General features: G+C 36.7%; 1 protein-coding gene across 2 annotated transcripts in view; it reads left to right on the plus strand.

Moving 5' to 3' along the window:
- Positions 1 to 8,461: 8,461 nt before the first annotated feature.
- The window catches only part of LOC110020956 (GTPase Der), a 32,575-nt gene continuing 20,330 nt past the window's right edge, over positions 8,462 to 20,706 (plus strand). The window contains exons 1-5 of one of the 2 annotated variants that reach the window (XM_020719263.1): positions 8,462 to 9,098; positions 9,207 to 9,441; positions 9,542 to 9,766; positions 9,848 to 10,104; positions 16,846 to 17,063. In XM_020719263.1, coding sequence (XP_020574922.1) covers positions 8,918 to 9,098; positions 9,207 to 9,441; positions 9,542 to 9,766; positions 9,848 to 10,104; positions 16,846 to 17,063 — 1,116 coding nt within the window. In that variant the 5' untranslated portion in view covers positions 8,462 to 8,917. The remainder of the gene's footprint in view (positions 9,099 to 9,206; positions 9,442 to 9,541; positions 9,767 to 9,847; positions 10,105 to 16,845; positions 17,064 to 20,706) is intronic. The other variant, XM_020719262.1, reaches the window with a different exon arrangement.

Consider the following 20,706-nt stretch of genomic DNA (forward strand, 5'->3'; position numbering starts at 1 on the left):
ATAAACATTTAATAGTTTGATATAAGATATTAAGGAGCTTATATTACAATTACTCCATCAAATTCCATAAGAAAAGTAATTTCAATAAAAAGGCTTTCGTTTCAGTTATTATACTCATAAGAAAATGGCGTGTGCAATAAAATTGAAAATGCTCTACGACATGATGAAGAAAATTTGTGAATCAGACATAAAGCTCATTCGAACAAATTAATAGAACACGATAAAATTTACAGAAAATTGACAAATAAATCTGATTTGTCGTCAATACTTTTTTTAGCAAGCACAAAGTTCTATACAATTTATGTGAGAGATTTTCAAAATTCAAAATCAATATCATCCAGTTCCCCGATTTCAACTAGTTTATAGTCAAACTGATTGTCTCGACAAGACAACCCCAATGATACCAAAATTGGTGCAATCTAAGTCCAATCAAACCCATTAAAGCATATTTGGAGATTTTTAATTGTCAATTGAATGGTCAAATGAACTCCAAATTTAATATGATTATATTCAAATCGAACATCTCGATGAAGGGAATCCAACAAGCCTATGATTGCTTAATTTTAAGGCCATTAATGTATTCAAGTCACAGAAAGAAAAAAAATATCTATGACCAATAGAGATCAATATCGGCAATTCAATAAAGTGGTTGAGAAAGTAATTCGTCAAAGAACGAAACCATGATTCCCCTGCAGCCTATAAATAGATCCCCCTCATCACTTGAGAGGAGAGAAGAAGAGATTCCAGAGCTTGGTCTGGGTTGAAGACCCGACGACAACTTATGGCTTCTGTAGCCCACAACTACCATCGATCACCGCTCCATCGGTCACCGTCAACCACCAATGGCCATCTCTGCTCGCCGCAGTTAGCAAACCCTACTTGCTAACATCACAAATACAATTGTAAGATATAATGTTATATTAAAGACCTGAAGAAAACTTACAGCCTTCATAATTATGACCACCACTCATCTGCAACTATCAATCACCATCAATCGCCCCTGGTCGCCGCTGTCGACGAGCCCTGTTTGAAAATGTTGTATCCTAAATATGGTTGTAATGAATAAAGTTTTATTAAAGAATAGACAATAACTTTAGCCTCCATAGCCACCGACCACTGTCAATCACTACTCGTTGGTCTGACCACCCTTGGCCACCCCTGCTTGATAATGTTGTATACCAAATAATATTCACCATAAGAATTAAGCATATTTGTGTCAGATATATCAGACACAAATCCGATCATATTTAAGGTTTATCGTCATATTTGTGTTAGATATATGTCTGATTTTTTATGGGCTAGGCTCAGGAGATGTGCCAATAACATGTGTGGGTGTAGGTGCGGAAGCAGCAGGCGTCACAGGAAACGAGTCAACATCGGATGCGGGAGCAGGTGACCCGGGAGGATTCGCAACAGTAGGTGCGGGAGGAGGTGCCACATGCGAGGTAGCAGCAACAGGTGGGGGAAGAGGTGCACCATGGCAATTAGTTGAAGTAGAACTTCTAATAAAAAGTATAAATTTCTCAATGTCTCTTGGGTCATTACTAAAACTAGTGACAACAACACCTATTTTTCTTTGACATTATTCTTTATAAATAAAATACAATAAACAAACACAAAATAAGTAAATAAACACTTAATATAATGTAAATAACATTAATTGTGAATGCCTAAATAAATTTGTCATAATAACCAATTTTATGAAAAATAAGAGATGTCAAATACAAAATATACTTGTCTGATTCCACTCTGTCATACCTAAGTTCAGAAGGTGATTAACTCCACCAACATGGGATATGGATAAGAAACTAGCTTCTAGCTCTTGAACTAAGTTTCAAAAGTCAAAAAAGGAAAGGTTAACTTATTTTATGCTCAAACAAAAAAACTTTATATACATGAAATTATGAGTAGAACATGTATGAGAAGGCAGGAAAATAATATTTATTATATCAATAGAGTTTCTAGTAATAATAAAAATAGACAAAAATAATAATTAACATGAAAAATATAAGATTAGCAATAAAAGAGACATGATTTATTATATAATGGTGGTATAATGAATATCATCAATCATCAAATTAAACATGACATCAATTAAAGAGCATCGGATATTCTAAAATAACTCAACATATTACTATGCTCATGATTGTTATTGTTGATATCTCATATATGCCCTCAAGTATCCTCATGATTGTACATACCTAGAGTCGACTCATTAGACATTCCTAACTATCGTATTATAATGGTATATGTATTTTAGGCACTCACTAAGAAATGATGCTTGATGACTTGTATCAACAATTATTTAGAGAGAGCGAGATAGAGCGAGAGAGCGAGAGAGAGAGAGAGGTTCTCATTGAGATAAATGCACTACTGAAATACACTCCTGTTTGAAGATTGAGGTATAAATCTGATTTGTCGTCAATACTTTTTTTAGCAAGAGAGAGGTTCTCATTGAAGATTGAGGTTGAGACTTTAAAAGTGCAAACTCCTAATTTTCTTAAGAAACTTTTCTACAAGGCAACTTCCACGAAACAAGTCATTTAGTAAAACAGATTAAATAAGAAAGTATACAATACTAATTTTTTTATTTTAAATTTCCGTATTTTTTGGGTACTATTTTTAATATGAAAATAAAAAAAAAACTAAGATCACATCCATCTTCCTATCAACCTTAGTACCCCCTAAATGTTTGCTAGCAATCTATAAAGGCATCGCCGTTGATTCATCACTAAACATAAGCCCAACGCTCCTATAAACCCAACCAATTTGAAATTTTTTTCGGACAACAATTATCATCCATGCCCTAGAAAAGACCCAGTCGGATCCAACTCGAGTGCATTCTGAGGCTTAAGTTAGGTTGTATGTGCTATTGGCAAAATTATGAAAAGCAGACCATGTTAAATGTGGAAGAAGAGAAAATATTACATCAAAAGTCCTGATGCAGTTTCATGTGCGGATGATAATACTTAAGTGTTATTGGTACTATTATGGTGTTATTTTACTAAAATAACACCACAATACTATTAATAATACTTCCGATAATACCATCCGCACCTAATCCTGATGTAGGTTATCTGGATGTAATATTTCTTGCGGAAATAGAGGTTCATTGTGATGCAATACTAATACTACTTTCACTACTATTAATCTATTTCTCTTACTTATGATCATCAAATCAAACAAAAAAAAAATCGAAAATTGATGAATATTATAACCAACCGATTCATAGAAAATCAATCCAATTTTTCCCAATTCAACCCTGATTCCAATCAGCTTTGTGCAAAATTACTTGGACTTGGGTAGAACCAAGTGAAAACTGGTTCACAATTGGACCTGGCTACTAGAATTCTTCTTGGACAAGATTTTTTTAATGAGTATTCAGTTAGAAATTCAGGAGCAAGTTGGGCCAACCACTTCATCGGTTAACATTTATGGCGCTTATGAAGCCACTGGACTAGTTTATGGGCCATACTTCTACGACTCTTAATAGCTTTAATTAGTTGAAATAATTATTTCATGTGGTTGCACGATGAAGTGCGCAACTTCTACTATCATGAATTAATTATATGAAGGGCTTAAGCAAGTAATGTGGCCCAACAACCAATCAAACAAATTGGCCCACCAAACCCGAGCTCTAACCCACCCAATGCTCATGCCCAATCATTGTCATTCATTTCTGACCCATCGCCAGCCTAATGCAACAACAATTATTTCTAGAGTGCTGAGCCTACCAACCACCGCCTCGTTCTTAAGAAAAAATTTTTAGTACGTAACGCAGCGGTGTATGTGTCAGGGAGGTTATTCAGAGGGTATTGTGAGGTTATATTCATGTTATACATCCTACAATATATATATATATATGCAAAAAATAAGAATTTTTTCATAAAATTTTTATAAGACAATTACATTCCACACAATTCTTGCTTATTTACATACTTCGCACACATAACACTCAAATCTTTAACATCATGTAAACAACTATACCAACTTCTTAAAGATCACAAAATATTTTTTTTTTTTTTTTTTTTTTTTTTTGCATAAATCTTCAAATGCTTATAGGGAAAGTTCAAAATAATTACATTGAGTTGGCTTAACCTAGGGTTCTAAATAAGCCAAGCTGACTTAAAAACGACACTTAACAAACTCATAAATCGAGCTTTTTGGGCCTTGAGCCTGAGCATAGATTCAAGCTCATTTATTATACGAGATCAAGCTCAAGCTTATAGCCCGTCTAGCTAATTTATATTATTTTTAGCACATAAATTTTTTAATGTAGATTTAACAAATTCTATGAGAACAACACCAAAACTGTGCATTCGAGCTAACCTTGTGTCAGACATAATTGCCACACGTTCAACCCGAACAATTACACCCCTAATATAACATGTATGCTTTAGCATTGGGGCCAAAAATATCAATATAATGACTTAATTCATGTTTCAATCTTATTAAAGTGCTATTTAGACCTATACAATGTTAATCATGAACAAAATATAGTTATAAATTAATTAACTAATTTAACTTAAAAAGAATAACCTATGAGTTAAAATTACGAAGGCAAGGCATTGTATTATGTTCTATATTTCCCTTGTGTTGTGAAGTAAATTGAGAGATTGTTTGGTTAAAATTATAGTCTGAAATGATGTAAAAACATAAATGATTAGATAGATGAATATAATAATAAAAATGATTACAATTATTATTATTATTATTATTATTATTATTATCTTAAACAAACAATGAATAACATATAATTAAATAAAATAACAAATTTATCAATTGCATAGAACTAAACTTCATGGAACCGATTAAATCAAAAGCCCTTGCAACTCTTTCTGTAGTTCTTCAAAGAAGCGAAGGAACTACCAAATGGATCCTAACTGAGTACTTGAGAGATCTTGTGTGGAGGATTGAATAATCTAAGGGAAGGGGGAATGTGTGGTTCTGACCCTTATTGATTATTTAATTGATGACTTGGTGCAATGTTGTTCATTTCAATGTTAGCTTCAATCCAATCAATTTTATTGGTTCTCATCAATTTTGCTTTTGTGATAAGAAATCGAAAGCAGAACTTCCCTTACCCACCTCGCGGTCTGTTCACCTATTAATCATATTTATATTTTTCTTAAGTTCATTACTAATCATTGTATTTAAGACATAAATATTACTTGGTTGATGTTGGATATCCCTTATAAATGGGGCATATGAAGCCATTTCCGAATATGAAATATCACATTCACGATTTTGAAAGATCTAGCGGTGTTTCTCAAGACGGGAAGGAAATATTTAATAAATAACACTCCTCCTTACGCAGCGTAATTAAAAAAATATTTGGAGTGTAGAAGGAAAAATGGGTCATACGACGTGATTTGTTGACACATCAAATTTTTGAAGTAGGTGCAGATTATAGTGACTACAATGACTCTCCGCAACTACATTCAATAACACATTCTCGAACTGATATATACTTCAGCATGACTGACAATGATAATTTATAGGTTTCGCCAGAAGCATTTGAATATCACATAGAACAATTTATACCACAACCAGAAGCATAATCACAGAAAGTTTACACCAAGAATGACGAAGGTGCCGGAGAAATGATTGAATTGAGAGAGTGAATTACATAAGTCATTGTTGGATGTTGATTGGACGAATCTTGTTTATTTTTATATAGTTCATGCTTATTTTTTGTTCATTGTATATTTTATATTGTTTGTTCGAGTTTTTTAATTATTTGTTATTGGGGTTTTTTTTTTTCTTTTTTTTCCCATGTTTTTCTTTTTCTTTTGATGGATTTGTGAGGTCCATGATGAACCGTTTGATAATGCGGGCTTTTCTAAATGGTTTGTTAGTTGTTGTTGATTGGTGTCATATGTGAAATCCTAATGAAGGTAGCTAAGTTATTATCCTCTTTTCGATGTTGTGGTTTTTGAGATTCTTCTGAATGACATTTTTTTGGTGATATGCATTTGTGAAACACATGAGTTTGGTATTAGATATGTTAAAAGCAACCAAGAAACCCTATTTTATAAGGTTTGCTGTCTTCTTGTAGTGATAAATTCATTGGTTGACATACTGAGTCCTCTAAGACCTCACGCATGTACAAAACTGTACATTATTATTATTTTTATTGATTTATACTTGTGTTATGACTAATGGTTGTTTTTTTGAAGCATTTAGAAAATATAAGCTCTATGATTTCAGGGACCTGCTGAGGATTGCTATGCTATTGTAGACACATGCTGACGTCACGTCAACCATATAGCTACGGGAGACAGGTCTACAAGTGCCCGCAAAGAATCACTAAGAACTGTGACTTTTTCCGATGGGCATATATGCTCGAAGATTTAACCACCGAGAGTGATCGGGTGTGCAGAGTATCTTTGGAGTACAATCTAACTACTGACATACGTCGTCTCCATTTTAAAAATAATATTATCATATTATAAATATTTTTTAATTGTCCTTTTTATTTTAATAATTATGATACTCACTCTTAAGTGTGGAGTATATCTTATTTCTTTTATAAAGTTATTTTTTGCTTCTCAAGTATCAAATATATTGCAATAACAGTTTTGTTGAAAACAACATTGCTGCATAGGGGCAGACAATTATTTGCCTAGAAACAACTGCAAAATAGTTATTTTCAAACTTCACAAAATAAACAACCAGACAGCTTATCCGCAACAGCTTATGTTAATAAACTACAACAACTCAACCAAACTCTTAATCTTGTAAAATATTTATGAGTCGTTTGTTTTGCTGAAAATAAAACTCAATGTAAAAGGTAAAATAACAACAATAACAAACTTTTATCCCATTAAGTGGGGTCGGTTACGTAAATCCATTTTTTCATTGTGTTCTATTGAGTGTTGTATTTTCATTTAATTATAATAATTAAGTTCATTTTTTATACAATATGCTCAAGTCTTTCCAGGTCTACCTTTGCCTTTGTAACATAGGTCAATTCTAAAACATCTAGTCTCCTAATCCGATCATCAGATGACAACGTTTAATGTGACCAAATCATCTAAGACAACTCTCTCTAATTTTGTCCGACACTGAAGTTACACCAACCCTATCACAGATATATTCATTTGTATTTTGTTTCTAAGTGTAAAGCAACTCATCCACCTTAACATTCTCATCTCGACAACACTTAGCTTTGTTTTATGCATCTCTTTTAAAGGCCAACATTCATCGTCATAGGGCAATGTATGTCTCACCACCATCTTATAAAATTTTCCTTTCAGTCTGAGTAGTACTTTTCTATCACACAATATGCCCAAAGCATTCCTACAATTCAACAAACCAACTTGAATTATGTTTATAATATATTTGAAATATTTTTGAGTTGTTTAATTCTTTGAAAAATAAATGCAGGACTTTACATACATTTTTATTTGGTTTAAGGTAGAATAAAAACAATATGTTTACTTGGGTCAAAGGCAATGGCAGCGGCGACGGAATTGGGCTATGGACTGAAACAACGACAACAGTGGCTGCGGTGGGTGGCAACAACGAGCAGCGGTGGCGGGCTGTGGTGAGTGGCAGAGTCAGGTGTTGGCAGCATTAGGGGCGACGAATGACAGTTGTGGACAACAGGACAGGCTAATGACTGCGTGTGACTGTGGGTGGCAGTGGCAAGCGGCGCCGTCGGACAGCAGTGAACAAATAACAGATGGAGGCCAGTGGCGGGCGATAAAGAAGGCGGCGTGTGGCAAAAGAGGTGGCGGGCGATGACAGAGGAGAGCTACAGGTGGCGACGACAGCAACGAGCGACAACGACAATGGGCAACGGGCAACATCAACAATGAACGACAGACGACTGTGAATTCGAGGGGCGGGCGGTAGCAGTTGCTAGTGCCATGCGACAGAGGCAGTTGCCGATAATGGGCAACGAATGGCGGTGGCCTGACGCGACGGCTACGACTGCGACAACAATGGTGTGCAGCGGCCATTGATGGCGGTGTTCAGCGATGGAGGCGGCTAAGTGCGGCTGTGACAAGCCTATAACATTCTACATGAATGATGAATTTCAATTTTGCTAAATTCTAAATGCAACCAATATGAACTACAACATAAACTTTAAATTTCATATCAAAGACATAATTTTCTCAAATCCCTGCAAAAAAATTACAATACACCATTAATTCACTCAATCAAACAACCCCTTAGGAAGAGCGAATTTAGAGATGTTAATCTGACTTCCTAAATAGCATGAAGTTTAGGTGTTAGATATATAGATAGAGGCTTATGTTGTCTTCATTCAAGAAAATAATATCTCTGGAGTACTTGTAACATGAGTGCACCTTTGATTTTTCTTCGTACAATTATGATGTACTAAATAAAAAATATTCAAATAAATATTTCAACGTGAAAGTCATAGATTAAATATGATTGTATTGAAAAAAATCAGAAGTATAATCATGTCCCACTTCATGATCATGTTGGATTTCAGGCTTCTCTCGGCATCACCGTTGAAATATTTCATGGAAAACCACGGGACAAGGATCCTTCAAAATTCAGGCAGCCCCTCGTTGCGGCCTCTTCTCCTTGTCGCCAGCTATAGATTTTTTTCCTGAAGCTGCATCTTTTCGATATCTATAGCTGCTGCTGTTGGCTCTCTGTATTCACTACCGGTGTCTTTCCTCGTCACTGTTGCAGCCATTGCGCGCTCTCTCTGTTTTCGTCCCCGTTGCTGTTCTCTTGGTCGCCTGCGCCGCCACCTCACCTTTTCATTGTTGCCGCCACCTCCTCTAAACTTCATTTCGGCCACCAAGAAGCCTACTTCCTCTAAACTCTGATCGTCCACTCATTCATTCCATGCGAGATGTTGCCCTAAACCTAGCTCAACACATGGAAAACTCCCTTCCTTCTTCTTTTTCCAGTTAACCATCACCACTGTTCCATGGCCACAAGCTTAATCGGGGCAATCCTTCGCAGAAGGAGTAATGGAGCTTTCCTCTTTCATTTCCGAATGCCAACAAAATCTGACTTGTTTGGCCACCCAATTGGAATTCTCCCGCTCCCCCAATTCCTTTTGCCCAAATCCACTTCAAGGAAGCTCATCAGCAGAACTCTTTGTTCAGATTTCTCTCTCGCATTTGCGCCGTTTCTATGCTGCCAATCCTCTTTTTTCTGCACTGTCGCAGAATGCGATGTAAAGTCGAAGCTCATCAGCAGAACTCTTTGTTCAGATTTCTCTTTCGCATTTGCGCCGTTTCTATGCCGCCAATCCTCTTCTTTCTGCACTGTCGCAGAATGCGATGTAAAGTCGGGGATCGCTTCCTCTAATGGTTTAGCAACCAAGTCCAACAAGAAAAAAGCTAGGATGAAATCGAAGGTGGACTTCACAAAAATTGATCCTTCACTTCTCCCAACTGTGATTATCGTTGGCCGGCCCAACGTTGGAAAGTCTGCGCTTTTCAACCGGTAATCTACTATTTTGGGTTTGGAATAATAGATACCTCGACAATGGATGCATTTGATCTCCAGATTTCTGTTCTTTTGATTGGATTTTTTGTCATTTCAGATTAATTCGGAGGAGGGAAGCACTCGTGTACAATACACCTGACGACCACGTTACTCGGGACATCAGGGAGGGAATTGCCAAGTTGGGGGATTTGAGGTTTAAGGTCTTGGATTCCGCAGGGTTGGAGACGGAAGCCACTTCGGGTACTATTCTCAGCAGAACAACAGAGATGACTGGAATGGTCTTGGCGAGGACCCAAGTTGCCATTTTGCTGATTGATGTGAGGTTGTTTGTTTGCTTTATGAATTCTAGGATGACAATAGCTTACTGACTTGCTTACTTGTGCTGTGTTCGGAACTTTGGTAGGGATGGACTTCAACCGCTTGATCTTGAAGTGGGGAAGTGGATGCGGAAGCATGCATCCAATGTCCATACTATTGTGGCCATGAATAAGTCGGAATCACTTGATGTACGAGGGTTTGTTACAGTAGCCGCTGGGGAAGCTCATAGCTTGGGGTTTGGTGATCCCATTGCAATATCTGCAGAGACTGGGCTGGGAATGCCAGAACTGTATGAGATCCTTCGACCGTTGTTGGAAGCCCATGCACTTCAGCTTCCTAATGGTATGGTATGCCATCTTGGGATTGAATTTGTTACCTGGTTTAATTAATCATTAAAAGCTTACAACCTAAGTGCCAATTTATGCCATTCTACACAGGTATTAATTTCTCATTTATATGTATGTTGATGTTACTTCTTGTTATTTGGTGACAACCATTTGGTTAATATAGATGCTATTTAGTTTCAAATGCTTAAACCATTAAAATTATGCAAGAAGACCAATAATTATATTCTTGCGGAAAATTATTATGCTCATATAGCAATATCATGTGAAGTGTTATGAAAGAGTTTCAAACTGAGGCGTCTTAGCATGTACTTTTTGTACGTGAAAATCTTAATATGGCTGACCCATTTGATAACGAGTAGAAAGTTAAGCCGTGAAACAATATTTGGAAGATACATGATTTAGAATTAATCTAGGTGGCTTTTACAAATTTCTAAAAGTCTTAAATGAATCTTTAAAATATTCTAAAAGAATCTGAGAACACTCCAAAAATTCTAAAGAAACTTCTAGATGACCTAAATATTTTATCGAAAGATGATCTAAAGGAAACTTCTAGAATTTTTCTTTTTAGATTGCAAATTCTTAAGTAGTTCATCTCTATCTACTTGAAAACTTATTAGTTTTTTTTAATTTTTATTTTTTGTATTTATCATTAGATCACACTAAATTTGAAAATTATGGGCCTGTTTGGGGCAGTTTATTTGGTACGGTGGTGTTTTGAAAACGCAACTGACCTGTTTGGGTAAACTTCGTTTTGACAGCTTATGCGTTTTCAAAACGCAGAAAACATCGTTTTCACACCGCACCTATCTAGGTGCAGAGCTTATTGAGGTTTGGCTTTTCCAAAAAAATAAAAATTTCTAATAGCCACCGCATCTAGCTTATCAGCAGATTATTTTTAATCAACTTATCAACAGATTATTCAATAAGCTACAACTGCCCCAAACAGACTTATATATGATTGATATACAAGTTCTTGAACTTTGGAGAAAAAAACTAAACAATCATTCAAAATTTAACATTCAACTTAAGAATTTACATGAATAGTAAACATTACTCATAAACACATAGCTTTACAAACTTATTTCGTACTTATATTGGAGAAAACATAAATCAGAAATTGCAAAATTCTCCTTTTCCTGTGCCTTCCTTAGTCTCTCTAGTTCTCTACTTTATTTTTTTCTCTCCCTCAATTTTCTTTTTTTTTTTAAATCTGAAATTACCTCTTTTTATTCTTTTGCATAATTATTAAAAAAAGGCCAAACTCCTTCGATTACGGGATGATAACTTTTTCAAACTTGAATGAGTTTGGATCGAGCACCTTGGCATTGCGATCGCAGTGCTATGGCACTTTTCTATCTAACTTTTAAATTGGGTATAGTGTCTAGAGCTTTGGCTAAGTGTCTCAGTGCCACTACAGTGTTTCTGGACTGGGTGTATGACGCTACAAAATATATGTTGCAATGCTACGATCTTTATTAATTCTGAATTTTTAATACTGCTGGGTAGCTGCCACTGCAGTGCTATAGGTTGAAACTTGGAATCCACTCATTTTTTGTTATAACATAATTTGCTCAGTGTTTTATTTGATTTTTTGTTTCATTTGCACCATTATTTATGCCTCAGCTATCCGCATGTGAAAATTTCATAAATTTTTCATTGGATTTATTCATTTTTACTTGAAAATAAGTTAAATTAATAGGATATTTTACAAGTAAAACTCATTAATCACTAAATTTTCATATCTGAAAAATCTATGGCAGTAATGAGTAAGGGACAATGCAAGAAAGTGTGAATAAAAATTGAGGAAGAAGAAGCCAAAATGGACTTTTGCAAGAGCTGAACTATCAATGCTTTTGTGATTTGGGTGGAACTATATGCTCCGTCCAACCAATTGCTAGTTTTTCACTGTGCTTGCTAAGTTTCTTTTTTATTCCCAGAAGTTTGCTTTTTCCACTTTTGGTTGACTTATGTTTGCACGTCTATTTTCTTTGCTTTTAAATCCTAGTTCTATTCAAACCTCAACAAAGAAATGACACTCAATAGGGCACAATAGAGAAAAAGGATTCATGCGGCCTACCTCACTTCATGGGATAAATGCTTGTTGCTGTTATTGTTATTCTTTGTGTAGTATATTGAGATGATTTGTTTGGAGTCCTCTCTTAAACTTAAAAGAGATGAGAAAGGAAAAGAGTCGGCTCTCCTATTCCCTTTCTCTGACGATATTTGTAAATGGTGTAGTAGGTTTGTATATTTGTTGAGAAAACAATACACGATGATGTTTAGCAAACTGTCACACTTCACGTTAAAACTACGACATATTTTTATTCTGAAATAATTTAAGATTCAAGTATTTTAGGTAATAAAAACTGAGATGACCTAACCTATAACGTCATAATATAATTTCATTGTCTTTAGAAATAAAAACATAGTATAAACCAATACATTGACACTGTCTATTCGAGTTAAGTCCATTTTCAAATACTAATTCATTTTTTTTCTTAATATTGCCAATCATTCTCCCTGTAATCAATTCATGAAGCTCACAACAAGAAGAATAGAAGTTAGATTGACATTGATGATCAGTAGCAATATTACTAATAGACAACAAGTTATACGATAAATTATGAACATGAAGAACATTGCAAAGGTTTGACAACAGGGAAAGCTTGACAATTCCTATCCTGACAACCCACGAGAGGGAATCATCGAGAGTCTGGACCTTTTTATTGCTTGCACAATGTCTATAAAAGAAAAATAGTTGAGAACAACCCATCATGATTAGTTGTGCTTGAATCAATTATCCAAGAATGAGTAATATTAAGATTAATACTTAACAAAGCAAAGGCCAGAGAATTACTCTTTTGTATTAAAGAGCAAGTCAAGAAATAATAATGGAGATTGAAATAATTTTTGCAAGTGCTCTAATTGCTGGTTGTTGAAAGGGATTGCATTTGAGTTAGCAGAAGACTTTGGAGTTTCTTCAGCAGTGGCTTGATAAGTTTGACCTTTGCGCCTGGATTTTAATTTTCAATTTTAGATTTTTCATGAAGCTTCTAAAATGTCTCTTTCATGTGCCATGATTTTCTTGCAATATTCGCACCATGATTTTTTTTGCCCTTTGTTAGTATCTACCCCTTTTGACACAAGAGCCAAGTTCTCTTGTTCAATGTTACTAAGACGATTCAGTGTTATACAACATAATTTTCTTTCTGGACAACATAATTTTCCTTCCGGATTCTTCACCTCTAACTTCAGAAAAGACTTCTCGAATTGAGGATAGAGGTTTCCTACCAATGATTCGACCTCAAACTTCATCCATACTCCGATTAATCCCGATTAAGAACATGCATAGCTGATCATTTTCCTCTTTGCTTTTATGGAGAGAATTGTCATTTGAACTTTCTCAAATGTCATCATAACATTGATCAAGCTCCTGCCATAATATTACCAACTCATTGTAATATCTAGTAACACCATGATCATTTTATTTGGATTTTTAAAGTTGAGTTTTCAACTCAAAAATTTGCAAAGAATGCTCAAGTCTGAATAGAGATCTCGAACAATCTCCTATATATCTCAAGCGGTGAGAAGAAATAGATAAGGCTTTCCTATGGAAGTGTACATGGAATTGATAAACCATGCCATCACCAGAGAATTCTCGGATCACCATTTTCTCAGATTCAGATCATTAGCAGTAGGTTTTGGGATTTCTCTGGTTAAATATCTATTTTTGCCTTTCCTGTTAATTACCAATCGAGATAGTTGTGTCAAATTTTATAACTTTGAGGTAACGTGGTAAACTCTGAGTAAATTATTCAACCGATCTACCCATTAAGGGAGCTGTCGGGTGAGATATGATGGTTTTGGAATTACTGAAACAGATCGATTTGGTAGAATTTTCTTAAACTTTCATCATCATTGCTGATTTGCGATCAAGAACTACACAGAACTATTGTCGACGGCGATCAATTAACTTTTCTGCATGAGCGGCGTGAAACTCTGCGCCGCAATCCCAATCATTGTTTTTGATCAAGTACGACATTAAATTTTTGTACACTATGTTTTCAAGCAAGAACGACGTGAAACTTCTATACGCTACGATCAATTCACTTCCTTACGCACGTTTGTACCCCACAATCCTGTCATTGGATTCCCAATCAGAAAAAAAGTCGCGAGCCTGAGTCTGTACGCGATCCTGATCTTTGCAGATAGCTCTAATCGCGACTGGATTGCTTCGTTGCAATTTCTACTTGCGATTGGATCTCTTTGCAATTAGCTCTAATCATGACTGGATCGTGATGACTGAGTGGGAGGAGGAGAATACGCGATCGTCATTAATCGATGCCTTTCTTTGAGTGTCGCAATGTGGTCGTTGCCTTCCTAGCAAGCTTTAATTGAGCACCTCAAGGTCTTTGAATGCCACAATCCCGTTATCGGAGTTTCGTGATGTAAGCATTTTTTTCTTAGTGAGCTTTAATCAAGGCTGTGTAGGGGTCACAAAATAAAACAAATAAAACTCAGGCAGAAGATATCGACGAGATTAGGGCTCTGATACCCTTTAGTTTTTGGGAGGGGAAAAATAATTTTTTATCTTCAAATTCATAGAAAATGATTACAATTTAAATAGAGGATGATTTTCTTATTGGAAAACAATAATATCTGCCATAACCCCCTATAATAAAAGAAGGAAACAAGAATTATGACATATCAAATCATAGAAGATACTAAAAATAGGAAATACTACTAATAGGAGATACTAAAAATCCAACAAAAAGCTTATTAATATGCTCAGTAGATGGTAGAAAAAAATGTTGTGGACATGATTGGGAATGAAAATTGGTGAATCTAAGGTAAGATGCGTAGAAGTTGTTTAAAGAGATTTATGATGAATAAATTTAGCTTCTTATGTAGTGCTCACCAAAAATGAATGGCAAGTGAAACTGAGAATTCATACTGCCGACTGTAGTTGGGAGCAGCCTAATGATGACGATGTTAGCTTTTCCTTTTGTTAAATGATGACTCCTGATAATTCATGGATGACAAAAGATGTGAGGTTAATACAAAAATATGTGATTATGTATACTTTCAAATAACATCAATTCTTATTATACAAAGTGCTAATTGGAGGTTTCTTCGGTAGAACTTACTTTTACAATCAAAAGTTATCATTTGTTGATTGTAATGAAAACCTTTCTATTAACCTGGTATATAGATTGGAATAATTTACTGGCAGACTCATATTGATAATTTTTTTGAATGATTATGTAGATAAATGCCATGGGGGTTTATTGGTTAGGATAAATGACCTTCAAGTTTTAATCAAAGTAATATTTTTTCCTGAAGATTTTTCCAAGATAAGAGTTTATAGGATTATTGAGGGACTTCACCAAAAGGAGAGAAAGAGGCATTGATGGAAACTAAAATAAGATAATTTGAATGGCTGAATATTCATAGCTTTATGATGTTCTTCTCCCTTCCCCTTCTTTTTGTTCTTGTTAATGTTTTCCTTCTTCTGCTTTTTTTTTTCTCACTTTAGATTGCATAGAATTGATGTATTTTTTTGAAAATACTTGCCTTTCTCCGGTAGAATTCCTGTAGAGAGAAGTGTCCAAAAGAGAGGAGAGAGAGAAAGAGAGAGTGAGAGCTTTCAAGTGGAGGATGCTTTGAGCAGTCATAAGGGAGAGAACGAATTTGAAGAATAGTAGAATTTCTTTTTAAATGCCTTTGAGAAATCAGATATAAAATAATATTTATTTATAAGCTTTCTAAGAAATATAAAATGTCTATTTTTGATTCAAAATTTAAGCTAAAAAATTAATTTCTATACGATTTGTATGCATTCCCTTATTTCATCCATGGTGATAGGTTTTCTCTAATAACAAGCTAATTATCTTAAATACCCTTCATATTATCATTTTTCTTTAACAAGCTCCTTAAAATAATAATCAACATTATTTCTTGAACCACTTAAATAATAATCAACATTATTTCTTGAACCACTTAAAGAGTGCTTTAGACGAACACCCCTTAAATAATATTAAAATAATATATTTTTAAGAATATGGAACATCAACATGAGGATCTGAGAGAAAATTGCATTTTATACTTTTTTTGTGCTTGTTATGTAGCTTGTTGTGCTCCCATGCAAATTATTGCAACTAACCGTGTGATAGTTTAATATATATTAGTCTAGCTACATCTTGATAGTCTAGGTTTATCGAAATTGTTCTAAACAGTGAAGATTTAGTCTGCCCGTTTTGATTTTTCATTTTGCCCATATCTTCATTTTCTTAACCTAATATAGGTCAGATTAGCCTCTTTCGTTGCTTCGCCCTAATTATACACATGAATTTTGTTGAATTAGCCAAATCCATTACAATGAGAGCGTCTTGGATCATTTAATTTAACGAACAGCAAGTTGGGTAAGTTCATTTGTTAATAATAGTTAACAATTACAAGCATTGATATGGAAGCACACAACTTGTTCATTTGCTTAATGTGTCTAAGGCAGAGTTCCCCTTGAAATGGATCTTTTTTATTTCTTGTGCCATTTCTCCCTACTAAGCACATAAGTTTACATAGATTTGCTATAGCAAATATTCATTGGGTGTATTATCCTTGATGTTCCATCAACTAATTGACAAATTTTTAATTCTCTTTGTAAATTTTTTCCATTTTGAACAAGGCTATTATATATAGAAATTCTAAAACTTTATTGGGCCAAGATGTTTTGCAGATTTAAAATGTAAAGATAATGATTCAGTAGAAGTTGATGAGAACTTAAAGAGCAAAGTACCACTGCAGTTGGCAATTGTTGGACGTCCTAATGTTGGAAAGTCTACCCTATTGAATACCTTGCTGCAAGAAGAAAGAGTTTTGGTTGGGCCAGAGTCTGGCTTGACAAGGGATTCAATCAGAGCCAAGTTTCAATTTGAAGATCGCACTATATATTTGGTAAGATGACAAATCTTTTACATGCCTATTTTTGCACGATTGTTAAAAGCTTCCCTTTTTTTTACACTGACTTTTTATTTTTTCAAAGGCTTTACATGAAACTTATTTTTGCTCTAGTCAGCATGATATCGGAACTGGTAGGGAAAATAGTGGAAACATAAAATAAAATTTCATTAATTAATATTAAAATAGGTTCATTAATATTAAAATAGGATTACAACATGACTTGAACGGAAATAACAACACAAAACATAAAACGACACAAACAAACACTTCTAAATGTATCCCAGTGGGTGGTGGAGGTTGGCTAGAGGGATCAGAATGATTGGGAGGGAGGTTGACAGCCACGGGAGGTGGGGCGAAGGGAAGATGCGAAACTATAGGGACAGCAAGTGGGAAGGGTTGTAGGTGGTCGACAACGGTAGTGTGGCGGTTGGGAGAAGCTGAAAGGATTAGGGAGGCTGGATAACTGTAATAACCTGCAAGAAGGGGGAATGATTGGGTGTCAGGGTGACGAAGAGAGAGTTCGGCGACTGAGTGGTGGAGAGAAGAAGGTTTGGGGAAAGGTAAAAAGGGAGAATACAATCACCACATCGGAGAGGATACGACTGAAGCACTAGCACCTCCTCAAATACAACTCACAAAGTGTAAAAAAACTCCACACATGAATCTGAGAACAAACACAAACACACTGATTCCCAGTCACACAAGGCTAGCAATTTATATACTCTTAAGAAACTTCTACACAAAATAAAATGGTGGGAAGGCGAAAAGGATATAGAAAAACCCTTCCCAAAATTCCTACAGGTGTCGCCCCTACCTCTGTTTGCGAAGGATCGTAGGACATCACATGAGAATTGTGATCCTGCCTCGCCTACAGTTCCCGCGAGACTTCGCAGGATCGAAGCGCCCCATATTTCAACGTATTTAGCGCCCGTACCCGGGCATTGAATTCAACACCCACATCAGTCTCTTGGGGTGAGGGAGCTTCGACTTCGTAGGTCGAAGCTTCCATTTCATCATCAGCCAACTTGGATCCCACTGGCGACAACATTGTTGCCCGAGGTATTTGATGGTCTTCCCCAGCTTGCGATCCAATGTCCATATGGATTTGTTTCTCTTAAGGCTGTGGAACACGCTTACACTGTTGAATCTCCCCAAAGTTATGAGTGTCAAATCGGGTCAACGAGACATGTTGGGTCTGACTCTAAAATGACTTGACTCGAATACAGTCAAGCCGCGCCTGATCTGAATAAGACCTGAACTTGACACGTTTAACCCAAATCAGAGTTTTCACTCTTATTCAGGTCATGTTTATGTTATCGGTTTCAACCCGAAACCGACTTGAAATATTAAACGGATTAAATTCTTTGACTCGAACCTGACTTGAAAAATATTCAACCGTAACCCGGATTTTTCGAGTTGAGTTCGAGTTTTATTGGTGTGTCGGGTCAATTTTTAACATCCCTACCCAAAGTAACCCACGATCGGTTCAAACGGGCTTGAAGTGAGAGTAATCTAACCCTTCTCGCACCATGATGGTGTTGTTGGTACGACGTCGACTTGTCATAACCTCGGTCGTATCTGTCCTATATCTAGGGAAGGTATCTCAGTACTCTTGTATGATTTCATTACTAAAATTGGTCCCACTGACGCTGCTATGCTGATATGGGATCCTATGCCCTTGATCTTCGTCGAAGGAAGGAGGGTGATGCGGTTCCCATCCTTGGTGAAAGAATATGTGTTTCTATTTTCTTCTTGCCGAGTCCTCTGGTCAAAATGCATGTTCGTCCCAACAAAAAGTGGTAGACATCCATATGAACTGCGTCACGCTATAGTTGGTTCTGTAGTTGGCCTCCGGTTGAACTGCAATCGATGCTGACTTGATTTTCCTTTAACTACATCAGTGAATATGGCTGGGAATGTCTCTGCGTCATAAGTTTCATTCTCTCTACCATCTGTGTAGATGTCGGGTTCTTGATGCTTCCACAGTCGATGATTAACCTACATATTTTTCTGTCCACTATGCAGTGGGTGTAGAATATATTGTGGTGAAGCCATTGCAAATTCCTAGTGTCCTAAGTCTGCAGAATTCATCGAATCATAAGCGCCTCTTCTTCATCTGTGGGAAGATGATACTCCTCATCCTGTTCCTTAGCTTTCTTCTCGTCGCTAGATACCCATATCAGTAAGTGAGACTACTCTGTTCGTGGGACAGTTGGAGGCTTTGGCTGTAACCGTGACATTTGAAAAATTTCCTGGCTAGTACAGTGTTGGAGGCGCTACATTTATCTTGCTTCTCATTTGGATTCATACTAGTATTCTTGTGTCTGGGCAAACTAGTCTCTTCCATGGTGCCCTTGTCGATCGCGTGACTGTAGGTTGCTGCTTGCCTGAATGTTGTTGCTTAAAGGATGGTCGTTGCCTTTTTTGCTTTTGTTGTCTTTAGACCTTCAATGCTAATATTTGGACATCCCCTAGCATCCAATTGTTGACCTCATTTTTAGTGAGGTCTAGTTTTTCTCTTAGGATTCTTAGGGACCTCCCTTCGACTATCTTAGAATCTTAGAAATGGGACCCGCCTCGTTTTAGAAATCCAACCCACTTCTGTCCCCTTCTGGAGATTCGCGTGTGTGGTATCGACTTCTAACACTTAGAAGGATGAAATCAACATGAGGAAACCTAAAAGGGATTCCCTATAGGATCTTTAAGCCTTAGGGTGACCTTTAGCACAATTCGCACTCCCGCGCGCACAAACTTCGCAATTCGGAGAGTCGACGCGTGAGAGTCGACGAGAGTCGACGCGTCCGATCGTCACAATTCACATCGCTTGCACTATTATTTGTCGAAGACTCGAGTAAACTTGTCGAGGCGATCGACCATGGGTCGAAGTTTTGTGAAGTTTTAATTTTGATGTGTTTCTAGTCCGATTGTCGACGACGTCGTCCAAGCGATCCCGGATGACAAAACAGACTGCACCAACGCGTCCGGAATGTCGATTTTACCTAGGGAGGATACCCATATTGCTGTGGTTCCACACTCGCGCGAACCGCACGGAAATCGATGCATTTTTAGGTGCGCAGGTCAGGCTCAACCCAGGTCCGACTCGAGTTCGATTCAGGATTGGACTCAGGCTAAACACGGGCTAGACACCAGCTTACCTGAATTTGAAATTCAAATTTCAAAATTCAAATGAATTATTTAAATTTTTATCTTAATTAAAATTAATTCAGGTAATAATAACCTCCCATTTAATCCTCCCCTGCATTTGGAAATTATTAATTTCCCCGCCAATTGCTTCCACGGTAACGGCTATTGGCCCCCCCGCTCCAATTCTAAAAGGAAGGAATCGCTTCTTCCTTCGGGGTCTGACTTCTCTGCCTTTCCCGAACGACTGCTCCTCCGGTTTCTGCTCGATTTTACTCGACAGAAATTTCCTGCTCGCATCCGATCGAAGACCCCCTGCCGCTCGTCTTCCTCCTCGGTCATTCCCGAACGCCTTCTCCTCCCTCTCGGGTACGCCTCGCTCGACCGCTAGCTCCCGTTCGCCTCCCGCACATCCCGTCTCTGCGATCCCCCTCCGCACTTCGCTCCTTCCTCCTCCCGCTCGATCCCGATCGCCTCTTCCTCGCGCAACAAAACC

Source organism: Phalaenopsis equestris, unplaced genomic scaffold (assembly GCF_001263595.1).
Source record: "Phalaenopsis equestris unplaced genomic scaffold, ASM126359v1 Scaffold000114, whole genome shotgun sequence".
Lineage (NCBI taxonomy): Eukaryota > Viridiplantae > Streptophyta > Magnoliopsida > Asparagales > Orchidaceae > Phalaenopsis > Phalaenopsis equestris.